The sequence below is a fragment of the Triturus cristatus genome, chromosome 11 (genome assembly GCF_964204655.1).
Source record: "Triturus cristatus chromosome 11, aTriCri1.1, whole genome shotgun sequence".
NCBI lineage: Eukaryota > Metazoa > Chordata > Amphibia > Caudata > Salamandridae > Triturus > Triturus cristatus.
The window spans coordinates 570445997-570468132 of NC_140594.1; the positions used below are offsets into that span (position 1 = coordinate 570445997).

General features: G+C 41.8%; 1 protein-coding gene across 2 annotated transcripts in view; it reads right to left on the reverse strand.

Moving 5' to 3' along the window:
• Positions 1-22136, reverse strand: part of RASA2 (RAS p21 protein activator 2) — a 516748-nt gene that overhangs the window by 98466 nt on the left and 396146 nt on the right. For both annotated transcript variants that reach the window (XM_085633666.1, XM_085633665.1), the window contains exon 15: positions 5509-5615. In XM_085633666.1, coding sequence (XP_085489792.1) covers positions 5509-5615 — 107 coding nt within the window. The remainder of the gene's footprint in view (positions 1-5508; positions 5616-22136) is intronic.

The window sequence follows — 22136 nt, forward strand, 5'->3', positions numbered from 1 at the left end:
GGAGGTGTTGCTGGAGTCCAAATAGGTTTTAAATGCATGTTAATAATTATGTCCACAGTTGATCATAATTGTCCCATAAAGAAGATGTAGGTAAGCAGGCCAAAGCTGTACCAAATAGATCACAATAGACGCACTATCCTTTTTCCCAAAAGTTAAAATTCTGGTATCAAGTTAAAATGCGGTCTCCTAGAGATCATATAAATGAGAATATTGAGATATTGGTGTTCGCAAACGACATTTAGAAGATCATGATTTGTTACATGTTAGTAACAAATATCACATTATGTGCCTTTAATCAAGTAGCTTGAGCTTTTAATTATATCAACACTTTGATAAATTGGGGAATCATTCCAAAATCCTTTTTCCACAAGTGAAAACGGAGTGAGAGACCTGGAGGCTATCAAGCATTACTCTGCTCCAATTGTGGCAACTGGAATATTTTACTTCTGTTGTCCCATTGGCCCACCTCACTACTGGACTAATAACTGAACAACGGTACACATTATTTAGCAATTGATCCTCAATGTAGGGAAGTAGAGCTATCCAAGGCTACTCGAGGGAAAGGTAGTGAGTGTAAGAGGCAAGACATCACAATAGCGAGCAGCAGTTAGAAAAGTCTTGCCCGTGCTTTATTGTTTAAAACTAGAAACTACTTTAAACACCCAACATAGCTAGATTACAAATAAACATCTGAAAATACAAATAAACATACTAAAATAGGTCAAGCGGGCTCATTAGCAGTTTAAACAAGTTATTTTAATAATGTTCCCATTGAACTTGCCTTTGTTTTAGCTTGAACGGCTGCCAGAGAGCAGCGCGACCTCGTGGACAGCTCTCCTGAACAGCTAGTGCAACCAATTAGGAAGCCAGAGTTTTGCACATGCAGATTCATATCAGCAGTCAGGTGGAGTGGATTGATGAGCTCAACAGCAGGGATTAAGCAAATGTGGCTTGTCGTGGTCTCCCCAAATCCTCTGCTGCTTTGGCCACCGTGTATTCAAATCCTGCCCCTTTTGTTGAACCGGAGATCCACCACCCAAACAAGGTCTCTATCCCACACCAACCCATCAATCAGGTCACACAGGAATAGGAGACAGTCGTCAAGAGGGAGTCTTCAGCAAGGGGACTTAGGCAAATCTGTGATGCCAATGAACCAGAATCCCAGGAGCCCCGAAGCAGCATTCGTAACATGAACCCAGATGAGGGGAGCCAAACGCTCAACGAGGTGGGAACAATCACAAAACTAGCCAGACACGATTAGGTTACTCTGCGCCTAAGGTCACAATGGGTTACAGCAGTCGGAATTGGCTGCGCATAGTCCCACAATTTCTCTGCAACATCCATATGGATTTAGGTGCGGTCTGCAGAGTCAAGGTCCTTAAACCTACTAACCTTACTATGACCGCAATATACAGGAGGTGGGAAGAGTGATCTCAATGACAATAGCGGGCAGACACTATAAAGTTCAGGGACTGGGGGAGCTCACCACAGTGGCTGTGAAACTGGTCTTGGGAATTCAACAAAATTCGTAAATTGTAGTTGAATAGAATCCCCTTATAGAAGCCCCCAAGCTTTAAGAGTCTCATCTTCTTATCTGGAAGGCTTCCTCCTCCTACAATGTATCTCCAGTGCTCCTTATCTGCAGAGGTTCGGCTTTCTGGCTCAAAGGCAGGGGCAACAATACATAGTGCCCCAGGACTCTCCAAGTCTGTGGACAAATAAACAAGGAAGCACGGTATCTAGGACCCCCTGACCTGTAGCTTAAAAATCATTCAGATAGAGTGCATTGTTCTACTTTTTAGGTCACATGTATCCTGACACCCATTTACTGAGTTTTATGCCCTATTCTTATACCTTCTGACAAACAAGAATAAACATTTATGTACCCTGTTCTCAATTTGAGGGTGTCAAGATAGCTTCCACAAGATTCCCTAGGCATAAACCTTGACCTGTAGAATCAAAAGCTAGAGAGTATGAAGTCTGTGTGCCCTATTAAAGTGGAAGAACAAAGGCCACAAAAGAGATGCAGAGCATGCTTTAGTAGCTGCCACACCAATCTATCAGGGTGAACCTCATGGGGCAGGGAAGCAGGAGAAAGCCAGATGGGGGTGTCTTTGCACATCAAAGGTGCTTTCCTCCCATCCTCTAGTTGCAGAAGTCTGTTGTACTTCAAAAGAGGGACTGAGGGATTTCCAGACTACCCCTAATTCACAAAGTATCCAACCAGACCCTTTGACATACACAGCATGCCTGCAAGGCATAAATGTATCCTCCCTCTATAGTTCCCACATGGATAGAACAAGAATCCCAGTTGAAGACTGCTAGGCAAACTCTTACCAGAAGAGACCAGTAAGCAACTCTCCTAGAAGGCATAAGAAACAAAAGCCTTCCAATCTGACGAGTCGCTCACAACATTTCCAAATCCTTCATACCTGGTGCGAATAAAATAGTCATACTCAAAAGGAGGGGTGCGCTTTCTACCTCAGAGCCGCACTCAAAGGTCTCATAACATTAAATGGAGATGCCCACCACACATGCAGGATTGTTAAGCTCATGGTGGTAAAAAAGTGAAATCCTCCAGAGACTCGCCAACATGGAATACAAGGGAGGGGTGAAGGCTCTGCGGACAGGCGAATATTCCATCCAAACAACATGTATAAGTGGGCCTTAATCCTAAATATTCAGGAATAAGCCACACCTACTTACAGAAAAAGAATCAGATCGTTGGTGATTCAGAAAACCAGGGACAGGCCATAAGACACTGTGAATCAGCTTGATTTCATCTCTCTTGGATCGGCTGAGGACATGTTTTGGTGAACAACAGCCAAGGAAATAGATTATCCACATTGGCTGCTTTGGAATTAGAAGACCACATGGGTTTAGTTAATGTATATTTATTCTTTCTTGTAACCAACCAATTGATTGTTCTCACTGGTCAGGTAAATGGCATTACTTTTAAAATGCTAATGTGGAGTACTCCAGGTCTCAAAAGATATTTAGAGGATTTTGACTGGTGAAGTTTGAGCACTCTGTATTACCATATAATATATGGGATTCTAAAATCCTTGTATAAAAACCTGTCTCTAATTTCTTTATAATAGCCAACTTGTGAAACACCCAGTTGCATTTATTAAAGAAATGATGTAGCAGCTCAACTGTAATAAGATATTTCAGTTGAGTTTGCACGCCACAATTCTTGCTGCCAGACCTAGCAGCCAAGAAGAAAGGCATGTCAGGCCAAGAGGCGTAATTAAAGAGACAGTTTAAAGAGCAAAACATTACTTTTTTTTCTTCTGATTTGTTTTTTAGCTGAACAGTAACAAGGAGAACTATACTTATGGCAACATGTTTATTTTTTGCACATCTTATGTAAGTATAGAAGAGTTAGAATCATTCCAAATATTTCTACACATTTCAAGCTACGGCACATTTAAAAAAAAAAAGATTTGCATTAAACAGATTCTAAAATCTTTTTGCTACAAATATCTGACATCTTTTTTAGCTGTGCTTAATTTTTCATTAGAGATTCTATTTTTATTCTTCATGTTTGCAAACATGCTTTCTCTCTTCATGTAAAAAAGCACACACCAAGGATTTAAGTGATTTGTGGGAAAGCTGATGGTGAGACCATGTATTATAATTAATAAAGTAAGCCCGCCATACAAGATAAGGATTTTGAAAGTCACTTCGGAGTTGCATAACCTTATAAAGGAACTGATCCTTGTTTCTCTATATGATCGCTGAACTCCTCAGTGACTTGTAATATCATTATAATGTAAGGAAGGAGGTACTTTATCGAATATATAATCTTGTAGTGCAATGCTTCAAGCATGGCCTTTACCAAAGATACACTACACCACAAATGAATCCGTATACTGTATGGAAATCGTATTACACACCCAATACAGTCCTGATATGCCATAAATGGCTATCTGACATACAGCAGCCATTTCCACCCAACAACTCATTACACAACACAAACCGAACACTTATTAAAAGAAAACACTGGACAGACCCCTGATTCCCTCATGCTCACAATACAACACCACCGCCACAAACCTGGTAAAGGGCTGCCAAGTCAGCAGAGCCCCCACATACCACAGCAACATACATAATACAACCATTCAGAAATCGTTATCTTAAACGTACCACAGCCTCAAGTGCACTAAGTATATTGCATCAAGAACTTTACTTGACTAGTGATGTCGGTCTAGAATCATATACACAATTCCAAGTTGGGGCTTCAGTCTACTTGAATGTCATATTTAACTGCTATTGTGTTTCCCTATTAATTTATTAAATTAAATATTTAAGGAATTTGTGGAGTAGAAAGTAACCACAGTAAAGTGGGAATTTCCCAGTTTTCCTTCAGTCTCTACAGACAAATGTCCATTTTTTATGCTGACATTGCAATCTAAATTGCGAATGACATGTAAGTCTCAATGAGTGTGCTTTAGTTGAACATTAGCCATGTGACATTGTACGTCAACATTACCTGAGAGAATTGCAAGATCCAATTAATAAATTAAGTTTGAGAAATTATGCGAACCACTATAATTACTTCAAAAACACACTTTCATGAACAGTGACAGCACCATAGCTCCAGAGCATATTTAAAAACTACACAGTAATTGCAAGAAGTCAGAGACTTAAAGATTCAATAGGTACAGTCTTGATTTTATTATAAAACATGTTTAGTGTGTCATCAATTCCCATTATTTATCTCTTTTCAAACTGGTTCATTTCACCCAAAAGAGGTTTTAAAAAGGTGCATGGTAAGAATGGTCTTATTTAAGCTGGCTCCCCAGCTTTTGTCACATTATAAATTTGTGTTGGTGAATAGAGTTTGGACTGCATTATTGGAGAAGAGGAGGAAGTGCTGCCTACTGGGATCTTGCAAAAAAATCTAGAGAATCTCTTATGGTTTCAACTTCATTTCACAAATTATTTTTCAACCATACTTAATGAGGGCAGGTGTTTAAACTGTTAGGGAAGTACCTTTTCTTTGCATGCTGTGTTGGGCAAGGGATGTCTTGTTAAGACTATGCATCTCAAAAATGTTGCAATCAAGTTTCTAGACTGAAGCTGTTAAACCCTCACATTTTCTTGTTTGTGGAGGAGTTTTTGACTGTAATTGAATAAAGATATTTATGGTTATTTTTTACATTACAAACAAGACATCTGTTCAGTGGGCACAAAGGGCTATTCCCATAATTTTTGTTTTATAATACATGTTTAAATGTAGTCACTGTAAAAGGTAGATTAATTAATATATCTGAAATGTTAGGACTATTATGAGTGAATTTGTAACTTTTTTAATGAACATTGAAATATTTTTGGGAAATGATTTGGTCTAATCAAATACAATAAAAATGTAAATAATAGTAAATAAAGGTCAATGGAGAAAAGACTTTTGGTAATTTCAAAACTATAGACATTTGAATGAATGATAGGCCACTCACAGAGCCCCCAAAGGTTGGTTTTCTGTACAAAAGCCATTACACTTACCGGGTGGTGAGGTCGTAAATGGAAAGTATGTGGTGATACTACTGCAACTGCAAAGAAACGTAGGAACACAAAGCTGCTCACAGCCGAGTACTGAACATGAGGGTCATCTGCAGAAAAAACATGACACCTTGAGATATATCACAGTAAACTTCAATTATAAACAGAAAATATTTGAGATTATAACATTTAAAAAGTCCTCCACAGTTTTTATGAGCATTTCTGAAAAAAGTAATGAGTTCTTTTAGTATCATTTTTACAGGTCTATAATAACAAGGAACAAGTTACTTTTTCAGGGCTACAGTAACAAGGAACAAGTCACTTATCTTTTATAATTCTGTTTCTGGTGGATTCCCTAACTAACTTTAGATTCCTCGCCTTTAGAGTATCCCAAGGCTACAGGCTGGATCACAAGGATTTTTCAGCACAGCCCCGGCACGCAGGTATGCAGCATTGGGTGACTGCATCAACTCTGCTCCACACGGGAAATAACAGCTAGAATTGCATATAAGCACCACCCAAGCATGCGGACATCAGTTTCTTTCTAGACATGGTCCGCGCTCTTGGACGCAGATCCCACAGACCAATTTTTCATACCAGTGTGCAGATCTCTAAATTGGGACCTTTCTATATGGAAGAACACAGAACGGGGAAGGTGGTGGGGAATCTGCAGCTAGATGGAAAATTCAGTGGAGAATTGCTGGAGGTTAGTAACTTGTTCTTCTAAAGGATACTTCATCAGATTCCGCATCTTCACAATGGACACCAAAGCAGTATTTGCACAAAGGTGGGTTTGTGTAATGACTCAGGCCAAAAAGCCCTATAGGACCAAAGAGGCAAAATGCCCTTCCTGTTGGGCCTGGGTGTTGACAGTAATGCTTCATGGATGTGTGCATCGACGCCCACGTAGCAGCCTGACAAATATCCAGGGCAGGCACTCCGCATGCCAGCGCAGTAGTAGCAGCCTTGGCTCTGGTGGAGTGAGTCCTCAGTCCTTTAGGGGCATGCTTATTTTGGTCAACTCCAAGCAGATCTTGATGCAAAGGGCTATCCATCTGGATAGCATCCACTTTGTTCCCAAAGAATCCGAAAAACAGCAGTTGGTGGGAACAATGTAAAAGGTAAGCGCCCTTTTGGAATCCATATGATGAAGTTTCTCATCTCCTCTTTCAAAGGGTGAGGTGGAGCAAAGAGCGTCTGGAATGTAACGGACTGGCTGACGAGAAAGGGAGTCACAAACTTAGGAAGAAAGATTGCTTTAGTCTGTAGCACCATTATTTGTCCTGAAAGAAGGTGGTGTAAGGCGGCTGAACTGAAAGAGCTTGAAACTCACTCATGCGATGAGGAAAATTATCTTCTGGGTCAGGAGAAGCAGGGGACTGCTGTGTAATGTGTTCAAACAGGGTATTCCTAAGGAATGTAAGCATCAGATTAAGGTCCTACTGAGGCATCACAAAAGGCTTTAAAAGAAACATGTGGGCCAAACCTTTGTGGAAGTGCATAGCGTGATTTAAATAAGGATAGCTGATCCGATAACACAAAGTGGTAAAAGGGCAGACAGGTAACCTTTAACAGTGCCCACTGCAAGTCCTTGTTGGGCTAGAGACAAATCAAACTAACCCATTTTGCCTGCAACACTATGTGGTACGGGTGCCATGCCAAGCCACAAACCTGCCCTATGGTCTGGCATGAACAGATTTTTTTTTAGAAGAACGCCTAGCTGCCAAGCTGACCGACTACTTTCAGAGACAGATCAACTGTAGTCAACTGCCGCTGCTCAATCTCCATGCTTTGAGGTGTAAATTGCACATGTCCGGGTGCAAGACCCTGCTCTGCAGCTGCAACAGAAGATCCTCCAGAAGAGGCAGTCTAGTTGGAGGACAGATGCTCATGCCCAGAAGCTAAGGGTACAAAAACAATTTGGACAAGTCCTTAACTGGTTAAGATCATCATTGTCGACCTTCACCTTGATAGAGCACAGACAAACTTTGGTTGTCTTAGGAAACCTCTCACCCACCTACCTAGTAGTTGGCATGCTTCATCATCAGGACCCAGCTGAATTACCGAGTGCAATCCAGATGTGATTCAACACCTGATTTACAGTGGAGCGGATAATTTGGTGAGAAAGTGATATCCCGACTATATTTTTACTCATGTCCTAGGACCCTTTCATTAAAACTTTTACAAGGGTATTTCCTAGAGACATTTTTAGCATTTAACCGCATTTTACATATCACTTCACTTTCTCACCAAATTACCCGCTCCGCTGTGTTTCCTAATACAACCACTGTGTCTGTGCTCCTCTATCAAGGTTAAGTTCGACAATGATGACCATTTAAGGACTTGTCAAAATTGTTTTTGTATACTACTCTGGGAAAGGGACAAGAATTTTTAGCGCAACCTTTGAGAACTCACTGACAACATGGAAGAGAACCAGGGACTCACTTTCACCGACGAAGATGTCAGTAGCATCCTTGCAGCCTCACCACTCATGGCAGACTTCAATGTGGCACAAACTATTTCACAAAGCGCAGATTGGGAAAATCTGACCGAAAAAAAGAAAAACCGTATCAGAACTATACTACATGGAGTAATACTAACAGAATACTTGCGCTCTAACACAGCTCCAAAAGGACTGATAGTGACAAATGCCCCCCGCATATTTCTAGACGATGCAGCTTTCCAAAGAGACTGGGCCCAGATTGCTTGGCATTGCACAAGGGACTGGATTATTTTAATAATCCAGACAGCCAAAAGACTATCAGATGCGATTCTAATAGATATCCAAGCAACAGAAAGCCATTTCAAGACCACGCTAACATCATATAAAAAAAGACTTGACGAAGTAAATAAGGAAATGGCCGAATACAAAGACGAACTGACCCAGTCCAAAATCCATAAATTCCAGAAAGATCTGAAGAAATTCTCTTTCGTAAAAACATACCCCTACTCATATGCGGACTACAAAGCCCCGAACAGAACACCAGTGATGACGGATCCTCTATAAGTAGCGGATCAAGCAATGGAAGCTATAGAAACAGACGGACGGGGGAGAGGCAAAAACACCAACTGGCAACAACCATGGCCTAACACACACCAAGCGGGCCAGATGAACTATCATGACGTATATCCAACGATGCTACCACAAATGCCGCCACAAATGATGTTTGGCTGGAATCCCCCCATTTGCACAACCACCTATGCAATTCAGAAACCCAAACCAAAGGTTTCATTTTTTAGGGAGGGGACGAGGCAGAAGACCACGAAGACCCCAAGTACACTGGGAGGAAGACCAGAACCCAAGTGCCAATACACGCAGCAAAGCGAAAGACCAGCAAGCCGGACCGAGCAGGACCAGGACCTAGTTACGAATCTGTCTGATCACACCCTCACAGACACTGAAAAAGAAGTACTCAACAAAGGACTAGGCTTCTCACCAACCGCCAAACTCGACAAATTCAAACTTCATTGTGAACTCTCGGAGTTCTTTCGGAAGCTAAAATTAAAAGCCTTCCTTGAGACTCCGCCCCCATCCAACACTCAGAATGAAGCTAAAGGAGACACTGACTTGAAACTCAACTCTACCTTTAACCCACCTCACACACAATACCTGTGGAACGAATAGCCTTTGAACAAGCTGTTTACAAAGAAATTGAAAATACCATAGAGAACCCTTCATTTAAGAACACAAGTGCGAGTAAATTTGCTGCTATCAAAAATCTGAAAAGTAATCACTGTCATTATAAAACCAGCGGATAAAGGAGGGGGCATAAGTCTTCAAAACAAAGATGCATACCACACAGAATGTCTCCGCCTTCTAGATGACATCAAAAACTATCGTAAACTTGATCACGATCCTAGCAACACTCTCAAGACCAAAATTCACATACTGGTACAGGAGGCAGAATCAAATGGGGATATTAGCAGACAAGAAGCAGCATTCCTCACTTCAGGTGGCAAAAATATCCCATACTTTTACACCATACCAAAAATTCACAAAAACAGAACCCCCCCCCCCCCCCCCCCCCCCCCCGATCGTATCTGGAATAGGTTCACTTCTTGAACCTCTTTCCCGCTTCTGCGATTTCTTTCTAGAACCTTTGGTACAGGCAACACCAACCTATCTAAAAGACACAAAAGACCTACTACGTCACTTAAATAATCAACAATACAACCCTGAAACTTCCATCCTGGTGAGTATGGACATTGAAAGCTTATACATAAGCTTACCCCAAGATGACACACTTGAGGTCCTTCGCACCTCACTTGACAGTACAGAATGGAACTATAGGACACCTAAATCCTTTGTCCTACAATGCGCTGAACTAGCATTAAAAGAAAACTTTTTTTCACACTGTTTTTACAACAATATGGCACTTCAATGGGCAGCACGTTCACGCCGAGTGTAGCTGGACTATGTGTACAATTTTGAAAAACAACATATTCTAAACCCTGCTTCACCATTTTTTAAGGAGATAACATTCTATAAGAGATATATAGATGATGTCATCCTAATATGGGAAAGCATTGAGACCACCCTTGTCGAATTTCTCACTTGGTTCAATACACTGGATCCCAATTTAAAATTTACCCACTCAACAAGTCGGGAGAGTATCACCTTTCTGGACTTCGACATTGAGGCACACAGAGGCATTCCTACCACAAAAACACATTTCAAACCGACAGCCAAAAACTCACTGCTACGCTATGAGAGCTTTCATCCAAGACCACTAAGAGAAAACCTGCCCTACGAAGACGCAATTGCAGTGAAATTAAGTATCTTAGATCCCAATCAGATTCATTGACTCAGAAACTGAAAAACAGGGGCTATCCTGATAGAGTCATCAATAAAGCCCAAAACAGAGCTCGAAACCAGAACCGAGAGAGCCTAACTGAGAATGCAGAAAAGAACGCACCAACCATCCCACTCACATGTGTGACTACGTACAACTCAATCTCAAACAAAGTAACCAAAATCATCCAGAGCAACTGGAGAATTGTAACATCAGGTAATCTGCAATGGGAAAAGCCAGTATTCTCCTACAAAAGAGCACAAAATCTACGAGATAGTTTGGTATTCACACGCCCCAAGCAACAAATCTCTACTAACAACACGGTGTTACACGCTTGGGGTCTACCAAACATCATTGGTCACTTTCCCTGTGGCAACTGCAGTGTGTGCCATCTCACTAAAACTACAAAAACCTTAAACAAGGCAAAACATGGACATTAAAAAACACACTAACTGCAACTCGGCCAATGTGGTATATCTCATCACATGCCCATGTAATCTAAGATATGTGGGAATGACAGGCAGAAAAATAAAGACCAGGATATGCGAACACAGGAGCAACATCCGGTGTAAACGCAACACCACTAAAATGACTGATCATTTTCTTGCTGCAGAGCATATGACTAACGATACGGTTTCGGTGGTCATTGAACAACTAGATACACATACCAACAATTAACAGAACCTACTCTTTGAAAAAGAGCAACGTTGGATTTACGGACTGTCGACCCATATCACAGGTCTCAATGATAATGTCCCATGGAATGCAATACAAATAGCATAAATATTGCTATTTCACATATGAATCCAGATACATTTTTCTGCAAAGGACAATCAGATCTTGGCAGAGGGCCTCAAGTCTCCCATACACACCTGTCAGTCTGAGGCCACACATCTATGACCCATTTATATGAGTATTTGACATCCGTCACTATCATAACACCAGGCGGTGCCTCAGAATAAAATACTAGATTCCTGCAGAAGCCCAGCAACCACCCGTAATGTAATATATTTGTGGGTTATGCATGAATCTATCATGACAATATGACTTCATTCACTATAGCTACATCTACCGGGATGAACAATTCATAGGGTACCCGTTGAGCGCTATTCATGAACCTAAGACCCCACCATGGTGAATAGAACCCGACTCGCGCCATATGCGCAACCGTAGCACTGTAGAGGTCCCCTTAATCACACCGTGGGTCACTTTCTTCTATAGAACCCGACTCACGCCATATGCGCAACATCTCCCTGTCCCCTTAATCACACCGTGGGTCACTTTCTTCATTCTGACCTTTGTTCAATGGTTTTACGCCTTGCCACATTTCTTGCCATTGAATCTTATTGTGTCACATTAAATGTGCACTACGCGCATATATGCTACTATACCTTCACAGGGAGATACGTACAGCATACCACCTTTCTAGTCATGACGCTCCAACAGTCAGCGTTCCAGTGGGTCACGCACACGAGTACATCACGTGACCTTACTACGTGACCACGCCCCCCGCTGCAACTTCAAACGGGGACTCGAAAACAATCTCTGCATTGGCGGGATTCGGTCAACACCGTAGGTTACAGCGGTTTCTATCCGGAGACAAAAGTAAGTACTTACGTCCAATATCACAGGACCCTGCCTCACGGTACTTGTATTATCTAATACAGCACCTATCCTCAATGCAATTTTCACCTCTGCAGGGTCTCCATAACAGGAAGCACCACTGTGCGAGCGGATCCATGAATCCGTACACGCGCGGAGTTAATGTGAGCCTGCTTACTTGTTGTTTGTCAGTGTGTACCGTTTGCTATCCATGTTGAATGTATTCTCAATTTTATACCACGCGCTACTTAAACCGTAGTTTTTAATAAATCGCAAAATGGGCCATAATGCGATAAGGCTGATGTTATATAGTCAACATCTATTTATCAACACGCAAAAAAAGTAGTTGGTAAAATCGATCACTTGAACACAACTGAGTGCTCCCACGGCACATTGTAGCCGCGCATGGTTATTTTACAGATAGCCATCATGCATGCAATCACGATGTCACATGCATGATGTCTTCAACCCATTTCTTAGCCATGTTTCTTCAACCCTACGCATGGAGGAGCGCAACCATGTAAGACATGCATGATATATTTTGGTTGGTTTGCAATTACACAAGCCGTATTGTACCTTTCCTTTACAGATACTCATCGCGCTGGATCTGTAAGTAACAAGATTCCACCACATTCACAGTGCACTTTAGGGTGTGCACTGATATATATACACCCCAGTGACCAGCTACCTTTTTTGGCCACACTCACTCCATTGGTTCTGATGAAAACCTCATGAACAACTTAGAAGGCTGAAACTAGTAGACCCACACAATTTTTAAGGCTATCGAGGCATATCATTACCTTACACATATCCCAACTATGTTTTTACTCATGTCCTAGGACCCTTTCATTAAAACTTTTACAAGGGTATTTCCCAGAGACATTTTTAGAATTTAACCGCACTTCACATATCACTTCACTTTCTCATCAAATTACCCGCTCCGCTGTAAATCAGGCGTTGAAGCACAGCTGGATTGCACTCGGCAATTCAGCTGGGCCCAGATGATGAAGCATGCCACCTACTAGGTAGGTGGGTGAGGGGTTTCCTAAGACAACCACTGTTTGTCTGTGCTCCTCTATCAAGGTGAAGGTCGACAATGATGACCTTAACCAGTTAAGGACTTGTCCAAATTGTTTTCGTATACTACTCTGGGAAAGGGACAAGTGACTGCTCAATTTCCTTACTCTATAGTTGTTCTTTTGCAGACGCTAAGGGTGCCACACTCTCCAAGCCCAATCTGGAGCTACCAGAATAACTTGGGCCTGGTCATTCCTGATCTTTTTCCGAACTCAGTACAGGAGAGATAGCAGCGTGAAGGTGTACAGGAGTCCCATGCCCTGATCATGACCGAATGCTTCTCCAAGAGAGTGTGACCTTGGAAACTCAAGCTTGCAAAAGCTTTGATAAAGTGCATTCTCAGCAGTGGTGAGCAGATTGAGCCAGGGTTCTTCCCCATTGTTGGAAAACGCCATTTATAATTTGCTAGGCATTGCTGGATGAGTTTGTACACCCTGGCGTTTAAAGATCCCGCTTAGGTGATGTAATAGCAAGGAGATGCCCTGACAACACAGCCAATATGAGAGGCTCAGGGCAATCGCGCCAGGTGATGGACTGCCAAGGAGATGCCCAAGTCAAATGGAGAAGCTCAGGGCCACTTGGCCCAGAGCCCAGAAACCTCTCTCCACCCTGTTTGTTGCAATGCCACATGGCAGCGGTGTCGTCGGTGACAACCTTAACCAGCCTATCTTGAATGGCCAGCAACTCTAGCAAATTTATGTGGAGGTGGGTCTCCGCCAGAGAACAGAGTTTGCAGATCTTCCTTTCTCCCCGATGACCTCCTCAACCCAGCAGCGATGCACCCGTCACCACTGTCTGATCTGGATGGGGTTGGGAAGGTATCTGCTGCTGGACCAATTGCGACCGAGCTGCCACCACTGAAGATCCCTCGCAGTACCTTTTGAGGGCCAGTAGGTCGTTATAGTTAGGACGTAGTTTCAGCACGAAAAGTGTTTTTCACTTGTTTATAACTTTGGCGCTGTTTGACGGATCTTAACAAAATTTTCCAAAAATAAGTGCTCAGTTGATTCTAGCGGCGTATGGAAAGTTTTGGGTTAATACATCAAGGGAGTGCCGAGAAAAGGGGCGGGGGGGGGGATTTTTTTTAATCCATTTTAATTCCCATAGGGATTTAAGACACGACTACAGCCCGAGCCACTGGACGTAATGACACCAAATTTGGCAGAAAGCTAGCTCCTGGTCTAAAAAAGTGCCCTTTTTGTTATTTGGTGTAAATACGTTCAGTAGTTTTGAAGTTGTTAAAAGAAAACCTAACTTGTATAACTAGAGGCCTAAATCCTTTGCGAATAGTTAATGATGCTTTGCGAATCCAAGTGCCAACAGCAAAGCTGTGAGTAGGCGGTCGCAATATAGGTACCCTGACCCTATGGGTGGGATAATGGGGTCTTTGAGGGACCCCTTTTGTATAGAACATGTCAAAAAGATTTTATTTTTCCATGTGCAATATTTGTGAATTAATCGTGATGCTCAGTGTGGCCCCGTGTAGTTGTTTTGGTACTGTCACTGGCAGCACTGGACGGAGAAATAGCCAATGCAAGCTACAGTGACCTCTTGGGGAGGGCCCGGCACTTATTTTTACAAATGAGGCGCTGGATATCATCCAAAGCAAAGCGCAAGTTGTTGTAGATATAGCCCATGTTACGGCCTCTGAGGAATACAGGAACAGTTTTATAGACAAGTTTCCTGACTTTGTCTATCTGTGGACAGAACTCATTTGACCACTTCCATTTCTGCCTTTGGCATATGTTGTAGAATACCAAGGTAGTCTGACGGAAAAGTACCATTAACAGAGCAAAGGTTCTGATTTTTCAATTGATGAACTCTTGAAGCCTAAGCTATGGAATTTGTCTTTCGCTTGAAAATAAATGAAAACTTGTGAAGAAACCTGAGTGTTTCATTGTCTACAGTGCGCCCTCGTTCTGTGAGAAGGTGTCCTTCCTCACAACATACTTTCACTTTTAAGACGCGGTGGGACTCCACGTGACACGAGGAGCGCCAACGCAAATGTTCTGAACCTTCCTCAATATTTATGAGTGCACGGGGATAACACAGCGCTTCAGATACAGAGACTGATCAGCGTCCCTGACTCAAGTAACCCGGTGAGTGAGACGCGCCTGATCCTTCTTTACTAACAGCCCGGATTAACTGATGGCCGGGGGCGCGTCTCTAATGAGGTGTTATCCTCGCGGGCAGTAGCGGAGCTGATCTCTTTCCTGTGGGAGGTTGGATCACTTGTTTAAAATCCTTGGGAGCATTAGCGGAGCTGATCTCCTTCCTGCGGGTGCTTGGACCAATTGTTTATAATTGCTGGGAACATTGCGGGGCACGCACATAGGCAGAACATGGTCAATAACAGTGCTTGACTGCGATATAGCTGCAGTGCCAATCAGCGAGTGGCAGAGTTCCCGCTGGTACAACAGTGCACACAGCTACTGGTTTAACACTAGCAAACCTTTATATGGAGCTTGCTGAAGGCAAATTATTCCTCTTCTTCTCAGCCTATTTGTTTGAAATAGCAGCAACAGCTCAGTCCTCAAGGGACGTCCTCGTTTAGCGTCACAAGTAACCGAGTGGGATACTAGAGGTCCCCCGCCTGATTCTATTATGGCGTCAGTCTCTCCCATGGCAGCTATAACGCAGAATTACTTTCCTCCTCGGGAGACAAGCAGACACTAACTCCGGCCTCAAGCTGCTCCATTGCACAACAAACCCCCCCCCCCCCCCCCCCCCCCCGACCAAAAGACTAAAATGGTTACCGGCTGTTTCTAACTCCAAGGTCAGAATCCCTTGCCTGACCCCAAGATGGCTGCCACAGTGTTCCCTACCATGTTGTGCTACTTCTGTGAGAAAAAAATGGATTTCGACCAGACCTCAAACACATCCCCCGTCCGACCTACCCTTCAGGATACCGAATCTGTGAACCTACCTCTGACCGTGGAGACCTAGCTTTTTGGCTGATGCCCGGTGGAGCTACTGGATTGCAATAGAGGAGATGAGCTGTTGACTACCCCTTCGGCCGTCACCTACCCAGATGGACATTGGGCAGACCTTACTTCGTCTCTCCGTCGTACTCTCCCTCCTACCCCTTTACTCCATCCACTTTCTCCTTTCTGCTTCATTTATCCCTCCTCTTTGCTCTCTAATTGTTTTCTTATTGAGACCTAGCCGCTTGACTGATGCCCGGTGGAGCTACCCGATAGCTATAGAGGAGATGGGCTGTGGACTTCCCCCTCGGCCGTCACCTACCCAGCCGGACTTTGGGCAGACTCTCCTTCATCTCTCCATCAATCCTATCGCCATCCTTTCTCCCTCCAACACCTTTACCCCACCCCCTTACCCTTCTTAGTTCCATTTATTTCATCTTTGATGCTCTTGAAATGTTTTCTTGTAACTGATGTAATTTTGTGGAACCTTATGTAATGCGCTCTGATACCTCCGGGTCTAGCCAGCGCTATATAAAACTCAAATAAACATAAAGGCCCATAGGTGTGAGTGGTTTTGCATTAGCTAATTTGTGATTACCTAATTGGCAATTGCAAATTAGGTAATGAAAAAACAATAGGTGCCCGGGGGCCTACTGCCCCCCTGAAATACCCCCCAAAAAAGCTACATGGCACTTTGAAAAATGCATTTTTTGTGCATTTTCTAAAACTGCACATGGTTACCATCGACTTTGACTCAATGGTAATAGCATTTCCTAAATGCACAGTTTGCATTTAGAACATTTAGAAAATGCTTGGTACATGTGCTTAGAGAATTGCAAATTGCAATTCCCTATTTGTAGTCGCAATTTTAGGTAATCACAAAAAATTGTGATTACCTAAAACGCACTGAAAACGGTCACATTTAGCGATTCACACTGTTTGTGAATGCAAAATAAATTGATACATGTGGCCCAAAGCTGTGACCCACAATCCACACACTAACCATTTTGAAGGCAAGGAGGGGTAGTACACAGGAGAAGGCTGAAGCAGAAAGAGTTTTCAAAATGAAAGGCAGCTAAAATGGATGGCAGGTCCAGATTAAAAAAAATAAAACATTTGATTGGCAGGTGTAAATATGCAGGTAAATAAAATTAGGTAGTGATTTTCAAGGAAACGTAAGTAGGTCTGTAATTGGCTCTGGTAAAAATAAAAAAAATTAACACGATGTTGGATATGTTTTTAATTGCAAACAGTCAACCGTACTTACTGCAGTTGAGTTGGAGAGTAATATGCTGCTTCTAGAATATGTTGTGAACTTGTGACTTACTAGTTCAATAGGGTGTTTCTAAATGGGTTGCTATATTTTCTTTTTGCTAAAATTAGACTGGTCATTATTAACAAGGAATTATTTTCTTAGTCACATATATGTTAGAAAGATTAGAGCAATTGTAAAGCATTAAGAGTACAAAGCTAAATGCTTTTTTGGACTCGCGTAGGTATTTGCGAATTTATTGCGAAGTTACACAGTGGTCCGCAGGGAGAATCGCGATAAATTAGCGAATATGCCCAAAACCACTACCATATTGATCTTTTTTTACTTAAGTGCAAGAAAGGGTTCAGAAATACTGACCATTGGCAAGTATACTAACAATAGTAAAATATGAAAGGGACGTTTTGATTTGCTAACTTCGACAGTATCACTGAGAGCAAAGTTCTCTATTATTGGTTGTCTTGTAGGAAAGTGGTGTACCATTCTTATGCTTAGTTTTCACATTTTCTCTGCGAGTAAAGCAAGTACGTCTGCACCAATCTGGACCCAAACAGCGCACAGGGCCCATCCCCTTGGGCGTTCAGTAGGCCAGTCAATGAAACGTCAGGTTTACACACAGAAAGAACTGCTTGCTCTTGACCCAAGTTAACGTGCAAAATGCACCCATTTTAACCTTGTTAGTATCCCTGCTATGTGCCAGGAATGCAAGCTTAAATTCCATGATAGGTAACTAGGAGCAGACCCCTCTGTAGATGAAGATAGGGCACCACCAAATATGAATACTAAGAATTTTAATGTTAAATGTGCACTAATCTTCCTTGCAACTGATTGTAATAATCGAATATAGATGTTCCTCTCCCGTTACCCCCCCCCGATCTATCAGTACTCCCTCCTGTTGATAGCTAATTGAAGGTTTGGAGTAGAGTCCCCCGGATGTAGCCTGACCCACGCTTTTTGCCCTTATGCCTCGGCTTTTGTTTTTTGTTGTTATTTATGTTAAATGTACGTCTCCTGTTTCTTTCGAGCTATCCTGAGCCATTTACGGGGCTGGGCCCCAGGTGTCGCCTACGGCCTTAACTAATGTACGATCCTTTCTGAATCTAGCGGCCGGCCCTGGTGGTTGTAGGCCCATGCTTGTAACTGATTTATTGTTTAATAAAAATTAAAAAAAAAAAAAAAAAAAAAAAAAATGTGCACTAATCAATGCTAGATCGCTTGTAAAGCATGCTTTTGAATTTTCAGAGTGCACAGATAGCCTTCAGCTGCCTTCAGCTGGACCTAATCTTCATCACAGAAACATGGGCGGCGGTATGTGTTAACAGCTACTCCTCTGAGATATGCCATTCACAGGTTAGATAGGCAATGAAAAAAACAGGGGGAGACTTAGCGGCCATTTACAGCGACTCGTTTAACGCTACCTTTTTCTCATTTATATCCAAATGTTGTGAAGCATTGAATTTTAATGTGGAATTTACCAAAACTCAGTATTTTAATGGACTCTTGATATACCGCCCTCCAGGTCCTAGATCAGACTTTACTAATGATATTTGTGAAATTTTAGAATCCTTTTCTTTGAAAAAACAACCTTACTGTACTAGGTGATTTTAACTACTGTCTAGAGAATAACTCAGATAGGGATACAGAAGCACTTCTGGACCAGATGGTTTGTTTTGGCCTTGTGCAGAAAATAAAAGGGCTCACCCACACCGCTGGACATACCTTGGACGGCATTTTTACAAATAATGTCCATTTAGACACTATTGACACCCCTGCTCTGACCTGGACCGACCACAAAGCAATCATTTTTGAATCAGAAACCCTGCAAAATACATCTCCTAAAACTTCCAACAGAAAGCTGCAAAGGACCCCTGCTTTGAATGATCTTCTAGTAAGAACCGAACCAGCAATATCAAGTGAGCCAGAAGTACTATCGGCTGCATATGAAACCTGGATGCAGTCAGCTGTTGATACATTAGCACCCATTAAAAACAAATGCGCAAAAAAAAATATAAACCCTCTGCCCCTTGGTTCAATGATGCCCGGAGAGCCTTTAAAGAAAAATGTAGTAGACTAGAATGTGCTTAGAGGAAGACTATAATGAAGTAGAGCAGGTTAAATATAGGAAGAGTATTGCAGATTATAAAATCCTGATCGAGAAAGAAAAATCCTCTTTCTTCACAAAGCAAATTGAGTCCTCAAAAAATTCCATTAAAGAACTTTTTCACACAGTTATCAAACTTACCACTGCCCCAGTCGTAAATACAGCGATGCAAGTCAGGAATTTTGTGGTTCCCTGGCCTCCTTTTTTCAGAACAAAGCAAGGAAAATCTTTGACAAATGTGATGCTAATAACCTGAAGCTACCTTCAGAATGTGCACCGTCCATCTTTAAAAAATGTACGCATCTCTCAACAGACCAGGTCAGTCAGTTAATTGCTACCATAAAGTCCAGGTCCCCATCAGAAACCTATCCACTGCATATAATCCATCTTGCGCCCAATATCGCAAACTATTTGACAAATACTATCAACTGTATGTTCAGTACAGGACTGTTTCCAAAGCCTTGGAAAAAAGCGGCAGTACTTTCCTTATCAAAAAAAAAAAGGGAAAAAAAAAGCTATTGGCCGATATCCAGACTCATTTCCAGCTAAGTTGATAGAGAAAGCTATGAACACCCAACTGTCCTCATACATCGAGTCCAATGATCATTTTGATCAAACTCAGATTGGAGTCAGGAGTGGCCATAGCACGGAAACCACGCTCATTGTAGCTACAGAGGAAATTAGATTTTCCTTAGATTCAGGCGGCAGAGCAGCCCTGATTTTGTTTGACATATATGCGGCCTTCGAGACATGTTTCAATGACCGTTTGCAATCATGCATACACTAAAACATCAAATGATACACTTACGCATACACTGACAGACCCAGTCACACTTCTCCATAGAGTACCCTGGCACACATTGACATGTATGCTTAGGCTCTCAGGGACCCTTGATGCATACAGTGGTATACCCAGGAAAAACTGATGCACATGCTGAGACACGTAGATATAAACTAGAAAATTAATAGACTTAGAGTGGTTATAATATAGTAACATAACTGTTTATGTTGGTGGTTAAATGCTTAAAATATGTAATTTAATAGTATATAATGAAAAGCTAAATATTGTCATTTGATTTTTTCCCCCAGACATTTAAGTCTACTTAAAAACAGTTACAAAGCCAAAACATCCGAAAAAAGACACCAAAAAGGATTCTATATCGTTACAACAGAGAAACAAAAGGGACAGAATATGAACAATGTGGTTAAAGAGAAAAAGAGCTGCTGATTAGAAAGCTATGAAGCTTCTTAAAATAGCATGTGGAAAACTGTAAAGTGAGCAAAAGCAAGTCAATAAAAAGCAAGGCTTCAGCTAAGAAAGGGCAAAAAGAAAGTGACATTAAGAGTACTAAATTTTATAAGAAAGCAGATGGTTTAACAAATAGACAGCGGCAGTTCAAGCAAATACGAGTCACAATGCTTCATAGTAGGGTAATTAAGACTCTCAGGTGAACTATGAAGCAGTTTAAAAGGAGAAGAAAATCAGTCAAACAAAAGGAAGATGGTGAGGCTGTAGTTGCTAATGCATTTACCCTGAAGAGAAAGCTATTTATTTTGATTCTGAACAGAATGAGAACACTAGATAAAACAGTGTTGTCTATGAAGAAAATAAGCCAAAAGATAAAACTAGTGAATAGATGTAATTTCTGTGAAATTTTCAGTGGCGAATGGTAGCATGCTTTCAGTACCAAGCCTTTCTTTAATGAAGAAAGCTACCTACAAGAGAACACATTAGTGCATGCAGTTGAAACAACTGGTCGATGTTATGAGGTAAAGAATGGTACTCCCATTTCAAAAGAGGAGGTTGTTCCTAGAAATGTTGAAGACGTGATAGCTGATGAGGTTCAGGGAAAGCGCTGTAAGGCCCCTGTATATAAATGGAACTGCAGTAGTATTTGCAGTTTATGTCAAGAATCAATTGATATATTGAGAACTTTCCTATGTGAGTTTCCAAGCAGAAGTCTGAAACTGAAAATTGGCATTTTGCAAGGGTTAGACCCACGCAACGCAAGGAAGTATACTAATTTACAGGGGCATTCACTAGCATGTCTATCAAAGAAAGTGTGCCAAAGCACCTTTCATCACTTCAGAATGTTGGCAGTTCATCACTCTATTAATGTTTTAAGGAATACGTCTTGATCTTTCCCATGAATTGCATTTTACACATATGAATAACAAGATATTAGATGTGTCTTGATCTTTTGTAATAATACATTTGTATTAAACATCTGATAGTCAGCAATCCTGTGGCACTATATTTGATTGTGGGGGTTGTTTGTAGGAGTTGTGACTGAGTTTGAGATTGTATGTTATTTGAAACTTTATTGCATGGGACATATGGTGAGGTTGGACACCAAAGGGAATACTTTTTGATTTTACAGTTTAACAACTAGCCCTGTCACTTTTGTCTAAGGGTCCCCTATCAAACTATTCTTTGTTATAGTTCATATGGAGCCAAAGACCAGGAAGCTGCCACCAGATGAACTACTGAAAGGCCTTAAAGGAAAAGTTGTTTACTTACCTTTAGATTTTAAACATAATATTTAACCTATAGGGTACAGAGAGATATTGATGAAGCACTTATTCTAGTAAATGGTGTGCCTACCAAGACTACAAAAATCTGGCAAGGGTTAGAGGATGTTAGGAATATGCTACTTACCAGTATGCATCTGTTCTTGGCATGTAGAGCTGCAGAGTTGTACACTTAGCATAGATCGCCATCTGGTGTTGGGCCCGGATGTTTGCAGTTTGTTTTTGTTCTTTGGACAGTCTTTGGAAGTCACGAGTTTGGTGACTCCTCCTTCGGTCCGTACTGCGCATGGGCTTCGGCTCCATCCTCAGATTGTTTTTCGCCAACAGGGAAA